The sequence below is a fragment of the Cyrtonyx montezumae genome, unplaced genomic scaffold (genome assembly GCF_038088225.1).
Source record: "Cyrtonyx montezumae isolate F1298 unplaced genomic scaffold, pur_monq_1.0 scaffold_23, whole genome shotgun sequence".
Classification (NCBI taxonomy): domain Eukaryota; kingdom Metazoa; phylum Chordata; class Aves; order Galliformes; family Odontophoridae; genus Cyrtonyx; species Cyrtonyx montezumae.
Genome location: NW_027071970.1, coordinates 12,025,280 through 12,042,962, shown reverse-complemented (window position 1 = coordinate 12,042,962; position 17,683 = coordinate 12,025,280). Strand labels below are relative to the sequence as shown.

The window sequence follows — 17,683 nt, the reverse complement described above, 5'->3', positions numbered from 1 at the left end:
GATTGCTGTCACACTGCTCTAAGTAATTTTCAGACAGACAGAAGGAAAAGTGCAGGCAGTATCTGAGGTCCAGGTGCACAGGGCTTATCAGGAGTACAGTGATGCTGTCGCTCCTCTCTTCCTGTCTGAGTTCTTCACGTGCTCCTTGCCCTTTTAACTGCTACTGTACTGTTCACCTACCTGATGGTTTAGTGGATGTAGCTGCTGTAACAGCAGTGCCTCTGTCCTGACTGCTAGGCTGGCAGTGTTTGCTTCTTTAAATGGGAAAATTAAAGTCTCTCTTGGCTCTCGTGTGCCATTGTTGGCTTCAAGGTGGTACTGAAAGTTCCCTTTGGATTGGATTCAAGGACTAAGGAAAAAGTGCTGCCCGGGGTGGAGCTCTAAGTACAGTGCCACCTGTACAGTGCCACGAGTGTCTGAGTCACAAACTTCCTTAGCAGGAGATTACAGAACACTCACTAGGGAAAGAAAATGATGTGAGCTCTAATTTCAAACTATTCTCATTCTCTAAAAGCATTTGAGTTTTGTTTTCTTTTTCCTTTTTAAAGGTGGCAGAATTAGCAAGTCAAAGATTGAGCATGTTCCAAGTAGGCAAGAGATCTTCTACTCAGTCATGCACAACATCACAACTGTCCTGGGAATGTGGGTTTCCCCCCAAGTCAAAGCTTTGTGACTTAAGAACTGGAGGTGATTTCTCTGAGCATTCCTCGATGCTAACTCGGTCACCTGTGTTAGATAATGAGGTACTGTGATATTCTGTTTTCTTTTCAAAAACAGTTTTAATTGAACTAATACCTTCCTGGTCCTTGAAAAAAAGCTCTCGTCCCATTGCAGGAAGAGGTGCTGTCTTTTTAACTGGGTAGAGCACTCTTCTCATTGATGCAGCATGTCTGTTTTTTCAGTCCTTGTGGTGCCGGTGTCTCTTTCCACTGCTTGGCTCAGTGGAATTTACTTTCATTTAATCATTCATTTGCAGCATGTCAGTGGAAAATCGGAGGCACCTGCCATTGGATTGGAAAGAATTCACAGGGACATTCAGCTCTTTGTGTTTTTATTTGCTGGAAGTCACTGAGGGGCTCCTGAAATAAGCATGCCATCACTGATTCTCTCTTGTGTGATCTGAAAGTCTAGCTAGATCGCTGCCCTGTAAGGAACAGGCACGTGAAATGGTGCTCCTAAATGCCACTGTGATCACCACTGCAATTCAGGATTTGCGTACTGGGACTGCAGAAGACATCTGTCAGGTTATGCTGTCTCATGAAAACTATTTGCTGTGGGTGAGCTGCCTAAATGAAAGCTGTCGTTCTTCTAAGGGATTGCTGGATTGCAGAATATCTGTGTAGTGTGGTACACATGGCAGAGCTGGGAGGAGCAATTCTGCTTCCAAAGAGGTTCATTTTCAAACTGATGCAGATTAGAATGAATGCAGATGGAGAGGGGGGCACAACTCCCTTTTGTGCCTTTGGAAAATCTCTTTTAGGCGAATGAAGCTGGTAAATATTTCAGGAAAGGGGAATAAACAGGATTTACTTTATGTTTTAACAGAACAAAGTGATTTATCTGTGTTTTTGAAACAGTGTCTCAGCTGGTTTAGTGAGCACGAAGTTGTATTATTGTCATTAGGAATCAGTGAGTTACCTTCTGATGTTTACCCACGTGGTGGATATTTTCAGCTCATTTGCTGTGAAGGATGATAGCAAGAAACTCAGTGCTTAACATACTGCTTTTTTGTGTCTGCTACTCCAGTTGTCAGAAAGAGGCCACCTGTGAAGAGGTGACAGCATTACAGCCAGGGTATCTTGCAGGACAAAGCTCGAAAGAGATGGTAAAGGATATAATCCTTGGTCTTTGAAAGGATGTGTTCTGTGTGTGCAGAACATCAGCACCAGCACATGCTGCTGTTGACTGTGCTGAGGTGTGAGGTGGCCTTCATGGTACCCCACTGTGCTCCCCTCCCCAGAGTTATGAATTAGAAATTCAGTTAGGGCTCAATTCTGCTTTCCACAGCTGTCAGGAGGGCCTCCACTCTTCCTCCTAGCAGTCTCAATCTCCCTCCAGGCAGGAATTGAGGCTTTGTTTTGTCGTGGTTTGTCCACCCCCACAGAAGCAGCACGAGCTCGTGCATGGCAGTGAGCAGTTACCTGCTTTGCACATCCAGTGTGTGCTGCCTCATGATCTGAGATGGGGGAAGAGTACAGTTTCAGCTGGTTCCCCTTGCAGAGGAGCTGTGTGGATGGGACAGTAACGTAATGAACGCATCCTCTGGGAGAGACTTTGTCCTTGCTAAAGCTGCTGAACTCTGCCTCGGTCCTGCTGGCTCCTATTGTGGGATGTCCTTCAGCGGGCTCTCTGAGCGCAGCACAGTGTCAAAGGGAAACTTTCCAACTGTTGCATAAAAACTGAGAAGAGAACCTGAAAAAGACTGAAAATGACAGGGTGAAATTCCAAAATAGAAAATGAAGACTAACAGGAAAAGTCTGAGGAACAATGGAGGGCGAGCAGTAAATCCGGCTTGCCTTTCTAGCTCAGGAAGGTGCCTTGAAATCCGTGTTTCGGGGCACCCACTGGGTGGTCACCAGAACTCTTTTGAGTGTGTGTAATGAAATGGAAAACAATAGCTCAGCAGCAATTGCCTTTTTTCTTCTGATGAGGTGTTCCCTGAATTACCAGCATGACTCCTTCTTGATTTAGCAGTGAATACAGCCAGGCATTTCCTGGCACCGCAGCGCTCCGTGGCGCTATTAGGAATGCTGAGTGGAAGGGTCTGCTGTGAATGAGGGGGGGAACAGGATCCAGGAGCACGTCCCACTGAACGCCAGCAACAAAAGGGGGGACGAGACGCGCAGCTGCTCAGGGGCCCTGCACCCAGCATTACAGTCCTGGTGTCTTTGCACAGATGGCTGCAGGAGAAAGATCTGCTTGGAAGGAAGGTCCGTTTTTGGAACCAGAAGCTGATGCCAGCGCTGTGTGTTCATCACTTGTCTTTCTTTTCATGTTATCTGCTACACTCCTTTGACTCAGTGCTTCTCTATGGAGACTTCTTGCTGGTAGATGTAAATGTTGTCCACGCTCTTGGCCAAAGTCCCATTCTGATGATCCTCAACGTGTGCATCTGCTGTCTCCAAATGACCAGCAACCGTTTCCTTTTTAGAGAAGATTTCTTGTCTGAACCTTTCAAAGACAACAGTACTGTACGTGGCTCCAAGAGTACTGCACTGACTTGCCAGAAATTACATACAGGCTGCCTCTCCTCCTCCCCCTCCCCCGATTACAGCCCTTAGGAAAAAAAAATGTGATGACCTCTCATTTTTTTGTTATTCAGCACATTTTTGTGGTCTTTTATTTCATTAAATTTCAAACTGTTTTCATTTTCTCCTCGCCTCACCTTCTCCTATCAGCAGTGTGGATGTTAAAGTGCTTCTGATTCAAATGAAAAGGGAGATCCCAAAGGATGTTAACGTTGCAGATCAATTAGCAATAATAAATTGTTCAGTGATTATATTAGGTGAATAATTAAGTGAGCAGTATCAAGAGTGTCAACTGCAATCTACATACAGCAACTTGTGCTGGCTTTTTAATCCAATGTCCAATCACTAATTAATGACATTCTTCTGTTTTCAGAGCAGAAAATGTGTGTGTTGCTGAGGTGCACCTAAGACAATGTCCTGCACAGAACTATTCCTGCTATTTTTTAGTCTAATTGTTAAAGTCAGAACATCTCCCTATTTTACCCTCTGAATTTTTGGCTTCTGAAACAGACTGGTTTTAGTCCTACGTTTTAAGCTGAGCTCTAACTTTGTCTGCCTGCCCTGGATACGTTCATTTGTTTCCCTTCTTATTTCTGTTCACTGCTCATCAGCACGAGCTGTCCATCTTCCCAGTGACACCTCTGGGGGAAGTTTCCCTCAGTCTGGTACCCATGTGTGGTAGCATCTTACCCCACCTTTGCTCACTGAAGCACTTTCAGTATCTTTTTCTCTTCTCTCATCTGAGTTAAGACCCTTTGTTTGCTTCAGACTCATTAGCAAGGTCAAAGTTTGATGGCAGTTTAAATCCTCTGCGTCCTGCCTGCTCGTGCCACTGTATGGTGCAGCAAGATAGTGCTGACATCAGAGAGTCCCTGCAGACCTGGACGGGGCTGAGTTGTTTTGGTTCAGGAGTGCGGTTTATCCTTTCCCTTTGTACTGCAAAGTCCTGTGCAGCAACAGATGCTAAAACTGAAGCTCTCCTCTCCATTCTGTGGCATGGCTCAGACTTGGGCAGCTATTCTGGGGAGAGAAGTCTGCTATTTTGCCTCCCCCCACTCCGCCTTTGCTCCGGAGTTATCAGAAATCAGTGTTTAGAGGGACAAGTAGAGCTGCTCAGTTGGGTAAGACAAGAAAACCAGGAGAAAAATAATTGGGGGGTCCAAGAATGTAACGGAACTGCGGGTAGATGCAGAGCTTTAAAACCTTCTGTCTTGTTTGTGGTTAAATGCCAGCAGCATAACAAAAATAACGTAGATGTAAACCATTTCAGAAACAAACAGTGAGATGTGTTACAGTGCCTGGATCTTGGCAGCCATCGCCAGTGAAATAATAGGAGGAAATGATAGAGGAAAAAAGCGGTGAAATCACACAGCAGTCATTGGGTATTCATGTGAGTCTTCTGTGTTGAGATAATACTTCGGTTTATTTGTGTTATAGAATGAAAGATTGCTGTTATAATTGGAAACTGTAGAAGGTTTTGTAGCTCAGGCTAAAGGTTATCCAGGCTGCTGCAGCAGATATCCCAGTTCTAACAAAAGATATGCAGTAAGGACAGAACAGTCCAACTGGAAGGGTAATCTAAAAATACACAAAGAACAAGAATTCTGCCGTGCTAGGCACTTGTTAGAGCTGATAAGAGTTGGGATTGTTGTTTTTCTGCTTGTTCCTTCAAACATGTGAAGCGATATTGAAACCAAATCACACTGCTTTGAGATCTCATGGGTGCTCTTGTCCAAGAGTGAATATTTTTCTTTCCAGAGTGAGCCCTTGTGCCCAAGTAGCAGTGTGGAATTGATCGGAGTTGGAGGGCTTGAGGATAAGAACAAAGTTGATGGGTGTTTATGTATAGTTTAATTGCTGGAGTGCCTGGGATGTGACAGATCGATGACATCCAGACCTCTATCAGCTCACCTGGTTGGCTGAAGCTGTAGGAACAAGATATCATGGTGATGCTCAGCACCCGGAGAAGCTACAAGCTGAAACACAGGGAGTTCACCTGAATATGGTAAAAGCTCCATACTGTGAGGGTATGGAGTGCTGAACAGGTTGCCAGAGGGGATGCGGAGTCTCCTTCTCTGGAGACATTCAAAACCTGCCTAGTTGTGATCCTGTGTGATCAGAATCGTTTTTGAGAGTTATCTTTTGTTTAAAATAGCTGGGTTTTACAGGCAAACATTTACTTTTGTCCTCCACTGTAAATAAACATGTGCTGGCTTGACTCATCTGTTCTGTTTGTGTATACCAGAGCACCTCCCTGCAGCATGCAGGCATCCTGCCTGGTGCAGCCTGCCTGGTGCAGCCTGCCTGGTGCAGCCTGCCTGGTGCAGCCTGGAGAGCCCACCAGAAGAGCTCCTCCCTGGACTTGGTGCTACAGGGATGGATCCACCTCTGTTGCTATCCATGATAGCACTGAGGCACTTCAGGCTTGTCTAAACCAGACACGTTTTGTCCCAGAGAGACAGAGAGCAGTGTGAGTCCACCTGAGCTGGGCTCTGGGAATGTCTTGTGACTGCTGTGGGTGTGCAGCCAGCTGCTGCCAGACCTCTGCTCCACGAATGGCCTTTGCCATTCAAACTGCTCCAAGGAGATAGGAGTGAGGGATGCAGATTTATTTGTTTTCTGCCTGGTTTTCTAGCTAGCTGAAGTCTTTTTGTACCCTCCTGCCCTAGGTGTTGGAGGTGTTCTCTTAGTTTGCCCTCCTATGGTAACGTTATCAGGTTGCAGTTTCATGTTGGCAGCTCTGCTGGTCATGGAGTAAAGTGCATTTCTGCCACTTCCAGAAGCCACACTTCAGGACAGTGTCAGAGTGCCTGAGGTGCAACTGGAATCAAATGTGATGAGAAGATTGGCACAAGCCTTGGGCAGATGCCCTGGATGTTACACGCGTGCTTCCCGGGGAGCCGTGCTGCTTGTCACTCCCTGTGCCACGGTGTGAGCTGAAGCTACGTGCTGAGCCCTGGAAGGAGGGGAAGCTTCAAGCTGTAAACAAAATCCGAAAATGCCACTGACAAAAGATGCTGTTACACTGATTCATGGCAGAACGTCTCAGTTTGTGGGTAAGAAAAAGAAAAGGTGAAGCACGGCTCGTGTAACCAAGCAACTGTGAAGCCTTTGCTGTTGCCATGGGAGGTTTTATTAATGACACAGTGGCTGAAATTGTCCTTTTCTTGTAACTGAAGTCCGTGGCAGGAAAAAGAAAGGGTTTTGTAGACAGACAGCTCCTTCCTGCAATGAACCAACAAGAAGCAGCAGAGGCACACACACAGATGTAACAGCTCTGATCAGAACAGCAGAACGTTGTCACTCCTGAAATGCAGCTGAGAGCTGCTCCAGGCTCTGCTGTCCGGACGTTTTCCTGCGCAGTTAGTGTTCGGGTAACACGAACGCAGTGTGGGATTTGAGGACTCAGCTGTGATCTTCTGGCTGATCTAACGCAGCAGAAATATTTGCTGTGTGTTACAAAGCAGATTTACAAAAGCAAATCCTCAGGCACGTGCTTCGTTATTTTCTTTTTTAGTACACAAAGCAACGACAAAGGATGCGATGTGAGCCCGCTCTGGATCCATTGCTGAACCCCTGCAGGGATGTGACACTCGTGGCACACAGCTTCTGCAGGGCAGGGCTCTCGTGTGGCAGTACAGACATACAGATTGGCCCCAGTTTGAGGAAAGGTGGTTTAAGAGAATATTTATTTGCTTTTGTGGTTTAAAAGATGGCCAAGGAATACGAGTAAATACCTCATTTGGTACTGGCCTGAGGAATAGACCCACAAATGGAGCTATGGTGGCTTCTTGCTCGAGAGTAAAATGGTTCATTCCTGTTCCAAAGAGCAGATGCCCAACAAACATCTCTGTGCAGGAAAAGGAAACGTTTCCTTAAACATCCTGCAGCAAACATGACTGATGGAGCTTCCTTTTCCCTCTGCCTGGTGCATTTCCCCTCTGCACACAGACAGGATCTAACCAGATCTGCAGGCCATGAACTGAGCTCACTTCCAAATTCGTAACTGTGCCATGTTCCTCCCAGCAGGACGAGGGCACAGCCCTTCAGCACAGCGTGTGCACAGCACAGGAGAGTGGCAAGGAGCTTTTGTTAATCTCAACCAAGCTGGCGAGAATGCTGCAAAATGAAGTCTTTGAAGATTCCTTTTCTTCATTTTTAAAGCAACAGTTCAGGAAAGCATAACAATCTTGCCCCAGAAATCTATGAAACGTTGAAAGGCCTCCCCAGCAGCCGGGTAATTTGGCAAGGTCCCCCAGCAGCAATCAGCCTCTGCAGATTTCTTTTACAGACATCTTTTCACAGGTTCTGCTCTGATGCAACTACGAGAACGTTTTTTTCCCCAGCTTGAATGCACTGAACAGAAACGGATGGCAGAAAGGATTTAGGGTATCAGGTCAGGCTGGGACTGATCCAAGCAGCAGCGGGCTTTTTTTTCCCCCTTCTATTTTGAACGTGTAGGAATTGAAAGCTTAAAGAGCTTCGTGCTTAGAGCTGTTCTCGAAGCAGCTGGGACTCGGTCCACCTCCCGATGTGCTCACATCACAAGGCCAACTGCCGCCGCTTGCTCTTTTGTCTCAGGCCCCGCTGGAGGGCTCTGCTGCTGACTGCAGCACGAGGGACCGTCCCGCTCAGCCCAGCAGCCGAGGGGGGGTCTGCCCTGTGGACACCGACCCCGCTCCCCACCTCTGAGCCCGAACCATCCCCCACCTTTCAGAAAGAGCAACTCCGTTCAGGGATTGGTTTGGATGTTTTTATTTTTATGTGAAATTATAAATACAAATGAAAACAAGTGCCATAGATGTCTATTTCCATTGGGATGAGGTTCAGGCCTGCTCCTGCGTGCTCTCAGTCCTCAAGCTTCAGGGCCAGATCTCTGCCCTCAGCAAACAAATCAGAGCAGAAGAACCCGAAGCCATTGCCAGGGGCAGCGGTGTTGACGTGGGTGGTTGGTTGTTGTTTTTCTTGTGAAGTGATGCTCTGAGTATACGGAAGGATCGGATCAAATGCGATTATGCCTTTGAGTGGGCGTCGTTGGGCACTACCCTGTGAGCTTGGTTTTCAGTGGACCCAGCCCTGCCACGCCACGAAGCCATCAAGAACTTTGGCTTGCTAAGAAAAACCCCATTTGGAGGTGCACGCTTTGCTGCCCCCACCCCCCCCGGCACAGAGGGCTGAGTGGTGGTGTAACGTGGCTGCAGGCAGGGCTGGGGCCCGGGAACAGTTGGACAGTAGCACTGAAAATACAAATAAACCATGAAACAAAGGCACCAAACCATCACAGCCAACTTCGGTACATCTCTTGCAAAATAACATGCATTTAAATACGCTGACAGTTTACAAGGTTATACTGTTCTAAAAAGTCGCAGTGATGAAACATGGAATATTTCATTCTTGTACCAAAGCTACGTATCCCATATAACAACATCTTAGGTTTTATTTAAATGCAAACTGTATAAGAACTGCAGCTGACGGTGGAACAAAACCACCCAGACACAGTGCTCCGCTCCGCGGTGTCGGGGCGGCCGAGAGCCTGCGATGCATGTGCTTAAAAATGAAAGCTCTTATCTTTATGAGGGCACGTTTTGTGCTCAGCATTCCACATCAGTGTTTGGGGGGCTTCAGTCCCTCTTTCAGATCCGTGTAAGCATTGGCACTGCTGGGCTCAATGTCTGCTAAGCAAAGCAGGAACGTGGCTGCTGTAAATCCATCCCAACCCCCGGCCACGGTCAGATCTGTGTGTCTGAGCAGCGTCAGGACCTGGAAGAGTCGGTGCAGAGCAGTGCTGGGCTGGGCTCACAGCTCGTTGCACGAGGCTGCATCACACCACAGAAGCGCTCAGCAAGAAGGCCATGAAGGCCTCCCATGGCCCAAGCATCACGAGCGAGGGAGTTCTGTTTCCAGTGTCCTGAAGAACATTTGAGAGGCACAGAGCTCTGCCCTGCTGGAGCCGGGGCACGAAGATCTCCCACATCTCTGCAGCCAGCCCTCCCGTTTCTGGCGACCTGCAATGAGTTTGTATTCAAGTACAAGAACAGAAGCTGATGAAGAAGTGATGGAGAACCTGGAATAATCGGGTTTGTTCTCTGATAAGCAACAGCAGCTATCTGAAATCACTTCCACGAGTCCCAAAGAAACACAGAGCACTGCGCTCCTTCGCGGGCCCAAAACGACGGAACGAAATCACGCGCCTTCCTCCGAGCAGTTATTTACCTGCGTGATTAAGGACCGCGGTCAGAGCCGTCTTTCAGATAGGACCCCGAGTTTAGCTGCCCGCAAAGAGGAACAAAAGGAAAACCCTTAACCAGTTAAAGCCGCGGCGGGAGTCGCACAGCTGCAGGTTTTCAGGAGAGAGAACGAAGAAGGGAAGCTCCTCCTGCCCGACGGGGCACGCACGACGGCACAGAGGCAGCAGCGGCTCCGGAGCCGCGGGACGGGCAGCGATGCTCGGGCTGTGCCGGGGCCGAGGGACCGCGCTCCGCCCGGGGCTGCGGCCGCTGCGGGGCCGGGGGAGGGCGGGTCCGGGCCGGGGAGAGCCGCGGTGCCCCTGGGCCGAGCTCAGCGCGGTCGCTCCCGTCCGTCCGTGTCCCCGCACGGCCGCGGGCGGCCCCGCTCACACGTAGTTCTTCTTGTCGTACTCGCCGTTGGAGGTCGGCCGCCGCGGCGCCGAGTACTTGACGGGGAAGGAGGTCTCGTCGCGCTGCGAGCAGGAGCAGCAGCAGATGAGGCAGCCCCCGAAGAGCAGCAGAGCCGTGGCCGCCCAACCGATGTACAGCGCGGCCCCCATCTCCCGCTTCTGGGACGGCGGCACGGAGGGGTCGTAGAAATCGCTGATGACGATGTTGGCGAACCAGCAGAGCGGGATGAGGACCAGGACCCCGCAGAGGATGTAGATGGTTCCTCCGGCGATCACGATGCGGGACTTCATCTTGCCGGGCCGGATGCAGTTGGTGCACTGCGCGCCCACCACGGTCACCATGAGCGCCACGAGCCCCAGCAGAGCCACGATGACCGTGAGCGCCCGGCCCGCCTGCACCTCGGGCCGCAGCGCCAGGATGGAGTCGTACACCTTGCACTGCATCTGCCCCGTGCTCTGCACCACGCAGTTCATCCACAGCCCCTCCCAGATGGTCTGCGCCACCACGATGTTCACGTCGATGAAGGCCGACACCTGCCACATGGGCAGCCCGCAGGCCAGGATCACCCCCACCCAGCCCAGGATGCCCAGTCCCAGCCCCAGGATCTCCACGGCCGCCGAAGCCATGCCGCCGCTGCCGCCGCTGCCGCCGCTCTTCCGAAGCCCGCGGGGAAACGACGGCGGCTCCGCTCGTCCGGCGCCGGGCACATCGCGCTATATGAGCCGCCCTGCCCCTCCCACCGCCCGCCCCGCTCCCGGCCCGGCCCTTCCCGCGGAGGGGGGGCTCGGAACGGCCACTGGGCGGTCCCCCCGCCCGGGATGATCCGCTCCGGGTGATCCCGGTCCGGCGTGGGGAGCGCTGCCCGGCCCGGCCCGCCCCGCGCTCCCGGCGGAGCTCGCAGGGAAAACCTGACGGGTTTGGACCGGTCGGATTTCTTCCTCTTAGCGCCGTTATTTCTGTATTCCCTATTTACCGATGGAGCCCACTGCTAAACGTGTGCGTGGGCTCTCGTCGGGGCACACGGCGGCACAATTATCAGAGCCGAACCGATCCATTCGGGCCAGGCTGAGCAGCCAGCACACGTATCCTGGGCGTTGTGACAGGGAAAAGAGCAAGCCAGCACCACCGGGAGCCACCAGGAGACAAAGAATTGTACGTAATCAAGTTTGCACATCATCTGCCTGTACCAGTGCTCTTGCTTTCAGCAAGGACCACCGGCATTGGTTGCAGCAGTCAGGAGACTGGCTTGGATAATGAAGCCAAGAGCAGGGCATCCTGTTTAGATATACTGCCAAACAGATTTCAAACTTGGCTTTACTGTTTGAATGCTCGAGTACATTTTGAATCTTCAGTGTGTCAACAAGCTAAGCATCAAAAAGAGCATTTCTGCATCATTACACCACACATCGATAGGACAGAAGTTAAAGGGATCACGTGCATCCGCAGCTGAGGTGGTGGGCGATGGGTTAGTGCCGAGCAGAGCCCTGCCTGCATCCTGGCAGCCCTGCTGAGGAACCTCTGCATGGGAGCAGCCGGGCAGCAGTCAGCTCACGGCCCGTGGGAGGTGGCCTTGCAACTTACTGTTGCTCCAGCAGGAAGGAGAACGCAGCCACAGACACCGAAGGAATGAATCAAAGCATCGTCAGCTTTGTGGAGCATCACGATGTGTGGTGGTGATCCGTGGCAGCAGCAGCCTGACATCGAGCGTCTACTGAGGAGCTGACAGCATTTCTAGCATGGGAAACGTCTTCCGAGCAGAGGCAGCCTGGTACATGGAGATCAGGGGAGTTATCTCCTCTTCCAGCTGTACATGAGACACATACGGTTTAGTTCAATAATGTAAGGCTGTGCATCCCAGTGGGTGTGTGGCTCGGGCTGCCTGCAGCAGGTCAGGAGGGTCCCTGGTGTCAGGGAGAGGGGACTGAGCGGAAGAACCGCGGGGACACAGATATCTCCGAGGGGAGCTGGAAGGACCCCAAAACGTGGGCTGGAACCGAAGGACGTCCGTATTTATAGTGATAAATTATGTAGAAACCACGGAAGAACAATTAAAAAAGGGGGGAAGAAATGGCAGTTACCCTAGCCTGTAAGCACAGGAAAGCCCCACCCTTGCCACTTGCCCAGAGCACAGAAGTGCAGTTTCCTCTGATAGATGTCTGTGAGGTCTGTGCCGGGCGGGGGGCGGTGGGGGGGGGGCAGCACGGCTGCCAGGGCTGTGTGCTGGGAAGGGCAGCAGTGCACGGCCCCCTTCCCCTCTGCAGCCCTCAGCCCACCGTGCTGTGCTGTCCCCTGCAGCCCCTTCCTCCACGTCGCTGAAGCCATTGCTTCTCTGGGGCAACACATGCTTAACAATCACAGAGCAAAGCAACATTTCTAAAGAGGCATTTCCATTCTTGTGTTTGTTTCCTTCTCTCACCCAGGTACTGCCTTTTACCCAGCCCACTCTGTTTTTAATTCGCCCCTAATGCTGAAAGTGAGATCTCACCGCACGGCTTCCCAGCGCTCGCTGCTCGGGGTCCTCCTGCAGGTGACTTGGAGGACACAGCTGCGGGGGGTCAGGGCCCCATCAGCATCAGCACATGTGGCTTCTGATGGCGTTAATGTCACAGCATTGGGAACGAATTTAAGCTCCCCAAAATGGTTCTCATTTCTTAGAGGTGAACACAAGTCAGCGTGGTGTTCTGGGATATTAAGTAAATGAATCATTACTTGTGACTGGAATCCATGTTAGTGAAGTCTGTATTCATCTCCATTCAAAGACACGATATTCTCAAAGCAAAGTAACTCATTAACCAATTACCAGTTGGTTAATGACCAATTGCATCCATTCCTGTTCCAGCTATGTACTATTAAATCATCCTGGGGGGTGCACGGGGGGCTTTGCAGCTGTGAAAATGGGAGGAAGTGGTATTCAAACGGAGAACAATCGCACAGAAACCATACCATAGCCAGAGGGGCTCTGGGATTGGAGGTGATTGTGTTTTCATGCTTTTCCTGACCTAATCAGGACAAACACCAGGCACAGGGTAACCAGGAGGGCTGCTAGGGGGGCTCGGGCTCCAGCACTGCTTGTCCTGATGCATGGCCCACGACACAGAGGAGCTGCTCTGTGCAGCCCTTCAGCGTGGCCAGGGCTTTGCTCAGCCCCAAAGCTTTCCACTGGTGGTGTTCAGATTTGCCTTTTGGGACCTGAAATATAGTTTGCTTCTGCTCCTAAAATGTTGAGCAACTGGAAGACAAGAAAATGCCATTTGGTGTCAAGCTTGGGCACAAACATGGTATTGTTTGTGTGGATGTGATAGGCAATGAGTCAAAAGATGAGTTTGGAGTTCATTGATCTCAAGACAGCTTACCAGAGCTTTTGGATCCAAGACAGAAGCAGAAGTGAAGAATCAGGAATCCTATTACACACTGATTTCGTGTGTTTTTCTCTTCTAGTGGGCTGAAACAAATGCAAGCAGACTTACCATGGTGGAATTGTCAATTAAGTTGTTCTTTATTAGTCGAGATTACTCCTTCCTGAATTACCCTTTGAAGTGCAGAGAGGTGGACCTCCATGGAGCCCCCGTGCAGCAGCAGTGCCCGCACGTCTTCAGGCCAGCGTGACACATCAGGAGGTTGACATGGAAGGATGAGTCCTGGTCAAATGATGGGCTGATCACAGAATGGAAGTACACGATTTCCCCATCACATTTACCTCAGCTTCCTTTATTTTGGAAACAAGACGGAATTGCCACTCCCTTTGTGAGGTGATCTGAGCAAAGAGAAACTGATCTAAACTCTGCACCAGCATTTTGCAGGAGGGACCCGGAATGCAGCATGAGTGGTGCTAACAAAGTGGCACCAGCAATGTTTTTAGTGCAAGTGCTGCTGCTGCCCTTCGGGGTGGAGAAACGGATGCCCATGCTACTCTTCACCCTGAGTGGTAATGTGACACAGCTCATCTGGAAGAAAGGAAGAAAACGAATAAATGTTGCTGCGAAAACAGATGAAAGAGGTTACAGATCTGCTTCCAGCCTTCATGTCCTTGCTGCTGTATTTTGCTTTCTAAACCAAGTCACCCTGGCCCTATGTTAGTCCCTGTACTTTACATGCGTGCCCTCCCTGGGCTTTCTCTTATGGATTGCCTGCATGCACTGTGAGGGCTCCAGGAGCTGGGAATTCTGGCTGGCCAGCACACTACATCAAGAACGAGGCAGTGCTCTGAGCCTTCCTCCATAATGAGGAAATTAATTGTGCATAACTGTCACCAGAAGCCAGTTCCACTGCAGCTCCGGGTTCGTTGGCTTTCAGGGCCGTCAGTACAATGGACGGTGAAGATCCCTTTCTCAAAGCTTCCAATGTCTCTTTGCTCAGTCAGTATCTGAACAGCCCATCCCAATCAGCAGAGAACTGCTTGTATCCCTCAGCCTTGCTGGTTCCAGCACGTCTCATTTACGCTGTGGACGGCTCTCACTTATGCTTGGACGGGCAGGGGGAAGGAACTATAGGAAATATACATTGTTTAATGGCCAAGAATCCATTCTATGTCGTGTTTCCTACTGGGAGAACTGCAGTTTAATTTTGTCCTCTCCCAGCATTAGCCTCCTTCCACAGATTGTGGTAACCAGGACTCCACAGACCAATCTCTTTCCCATGTCATTGTTGGGAAATCACATCCGATGCCTTTTGGTAAAGAGCAGCGTCAGCAAGGACAAATGTCATTGTTTGAATATACATTGCAGATGTTGAATGTAATTAATAAAAATGTGACCTCGGAGATCTCTTCAGGGTCAGTGATGGGAAACACACTGTACTAAATGTTCATCTTTACTTAGAAATATCACTTCGGTACAGCTTAGTGCCAGCACGCCTTGGTGTCACACCTCTGCCATTTGGAAAAATAGATAAGGAGATGAAGCCATCATCAAATGAAACATCCCCATCCCTCAGATGTTTCTGGAGCACTTCAAAGGATGGCTGTTGTCAGTAAAGGATGGGAAGTGTTTCTTATTTCTGAGGAAACAGTTAGATGAAATGCTGCTGCTTTTTGTCCATACTTTGTGTCTCGTGGAGGTATGCTTGTGTGCTTGGCAGCAGGGGAGTGACAGTCCGAGTGCTCTGAGTGTGCTGTAACTCAAATGCAGGCTTCCTATCACTAAACACGTTTCTCTGTTTTGAAGCAAGGGAAAATAGATATGATTTATTTGTCACAGATTGTGTCCTAGGCTACTAAATAACTTTCAAATCAGCTCGTGTCAGCAAGTGGTGCATCCAGACACCAGCTTAGTGCTCATTCACAACCAGAGCTCCAGCTCTGAGCTGGGCACTTCAGAGGGCCTTAGAAGTGAGACCAGCTCCCAGGAGCTTCACGCTGTGTGACTGCAGTGCAGAGCACCCACAGAACCACGGGTAGGAGTGGGGATGTGTGTGGTGTTAGAGCAGCCCGTCCCATCTGTGCTCCCACAGCCAAACAGCTTCAACAAGCAGTTATTCTGAGTATAAACACAGACTTAAATCTCATGAAAGGAAAAGGGTTTGTGCCTTTGTTCGGAATAAGTTGTTGAATCAGGATTTGAGCAATTTCATTTCTGGGGGACAGGGACTGTTCAGGCAGTCTCCCCGACACGGCAACGTCTCCGTGAGCAAACTGTGACACACGGCCCCTGCAGCCATCACTCACTGATGTAAACCCCAAATATTCTGCCACGTGAGGAGCAGACACAACTGAAAGGAAACAGAGCTAGAAGAGATGTTGTAACTGAAAGAAACCCTTTTATTTTGTCCAAGCAGAATGTCTCCCATTTAGTTTCAGTTCAGCAGATATTACACCGAGGAGCATGGGGTTGTTCTCTGCATCAGAACTCAGCCCAGCCTCCAGGTGTTCAGTTATATGGTCGTATTTGTCTTATTACAATCTGTCACGCCATTTTCTCTGCTGATTAACAGAAGATGCATAATGTTTTGGAATGCTTTCTTTTTTCCTTGTTTTTTCCTGAATGTGTGAGGTTTTCCAACTCGTCAAGATGTCACTGCACACAAAGTCAGATCTGGATTCAAGGAAGGACTCTGTGCTTTAGATAATGTAAACCTGAACACAGCAGGAACTTCATACTCCTGTGCTTTTGAGGAAGGACTAGAACAAAATTCATTCAGAAGCCACAGGAATAAGTGAGTGACTGCTGTTCACACCACCATGCACTGCGTGAACTTTGCTGAACTGTCACCACTTGGGAGGAACTTCAGTGGGGTTATATGTTCCGTCTCAGCTAATACCAGTGAGAGAAATAGAGATGCAAATGCGTTTTGTGGCCACACTTTCTTCGTGTTTCTGCAGTGCAGCGGTTCTCCATTAATGTACCAAATAGTTCGGTTCTGCTCAGTGCTTCTGCAGTTCCGTAACAAATCTCACAACGGGTTTTCAAAGCAGCGTGAGTGCATTCTCAGAAAGTGAGCAGTTGCACCGCAGAGCTCGCTGTCACAGGATGCTCTTCACGCCAAAAGCTGAGACGGGTTCAAAGAGAAACAAAAAACATCCACGGGAGAGAAATCTGAAGATAAAAGCTGCGGTTCAGGAAGCCGCCCAGCTCCAGATTGCCGGAAGCCAGGAGCACATTCAGCCACAGCAGTGCTTTTATCACTGAGTGCCGCTGCTCTCTGCTCTCCCCTGCGGTCCCTGACGGACGGTTTGGGGAGCACTGGGACTCCCCTGACCCTGTGTGTGTGAGCTGGTCAGCGTCCGCTTCCCCCACACCACGGGGCAATGATCTGCGTGCCTGAGATCTGAGGCATTTCAAAAGGCTTGGGAGTTTCACAGTGACCGGCCTCGTGAGAGGAGCAGCCATCCCGGGAAGGCCCCGCTCACGCTGCACTCCGCGCCCGTGCCACTCTGTTATCCAGCTCTGTCCGTGCGGATCTCTTTTAATTCGTTCAGGTGCTAACCATTTGCCTGTAATACCAACTTGTGTGTATGAAACTGCGTCGGTGTTCAGATTCAGTGCAAGACAGAAAAGTGCTCCACTGGTGCTAGTGCAAAGTGGCTGCACTGAGGAGTAACGCACACCGACACTTTGCTTTCTAGAGGAGACTGAAACGCCACTTCTAATTCCTTCAAGTGAAGATCAGAACGCTGTGTTGTAGTGTTACACGCTGTCCTGCGAAACAGAACCCAGTTGCTCTTTCTTTGTTGTTGTCTCACTGCTCCTCAGACCATGTCAGTGCTCCGCTGATGGTGTGAGCAGTGTGAATTAGCAGATAACGCCGCGCTGCCCACTTCTTTCGCTTCTTTGTTTTCTTTATTTGCTCAGTGGATATAAATACAGACAGAATAGAAATCTGTGTCTTAGTAATTCAAAAGGGAAGGCAAAAGATTTGCCTTAGATCTGGTAGCTCACACATTCAAAACGTGCCTTCTCTGTATGGAGGGACCGACTGAATCCGGTCCTCCCTGGGGGTGACCCTCCCCTGCCCTTGTGCTGACACTGCTACTTCACCAGTGCACTGAAGCTTGAGCTATGTCACACTGTTCCACCATTAGAAAGTGATCGGGTTCTGTAATCTGACTGCAGGTATCGTTTGCACTCTGGGTTTATATGCATGGGAGTCCCCGAGAAGCTGCGAGCTGTGCTCCTGCAGCGACAGCAACCACGGGTGAAACGTCCCGCCCTGCATCAGGAGAGGTAAAACAGAGGTCCGTGTGGGTAAAGTAGTGGTCAGTGTGGGTAAAGTAGAGGTCCGTGTAGGTAAAACAGCACGTGTCTTGCACAATATTTTGAGCAAAAATTTGCCTCACGCATTTACAAAACTCAGAGCTCAGAA

The 17,683-nt window shown here is 49.9% G+C and overlaps 1 protein-coding gene across 1 annotated transcript; it reads right to left on the bottom strand.

Annotated features, from left to right (window-relative positions):
- Positions 1–9,754: 9,754 nt before the first annotated feature.
- Positions 9,755–10,583, bottom strand: CLDN5 (claudin 5). The gene has a single exon (XM_065738693.1). The coding sequence runs from the start codon at positions 10,510–10,512 to the stop codon at positions 9,862–9,864; it is 651 nt and encodes a 216-aa protein (XP_065594765.1). The 5' UTR covers positions 10,513–10,583; the 3' UTR covers positions 9,755–9,861.
- Between the last annotated feature and the right edge of the window lie 7,100 nt (positions 10,584–17,683).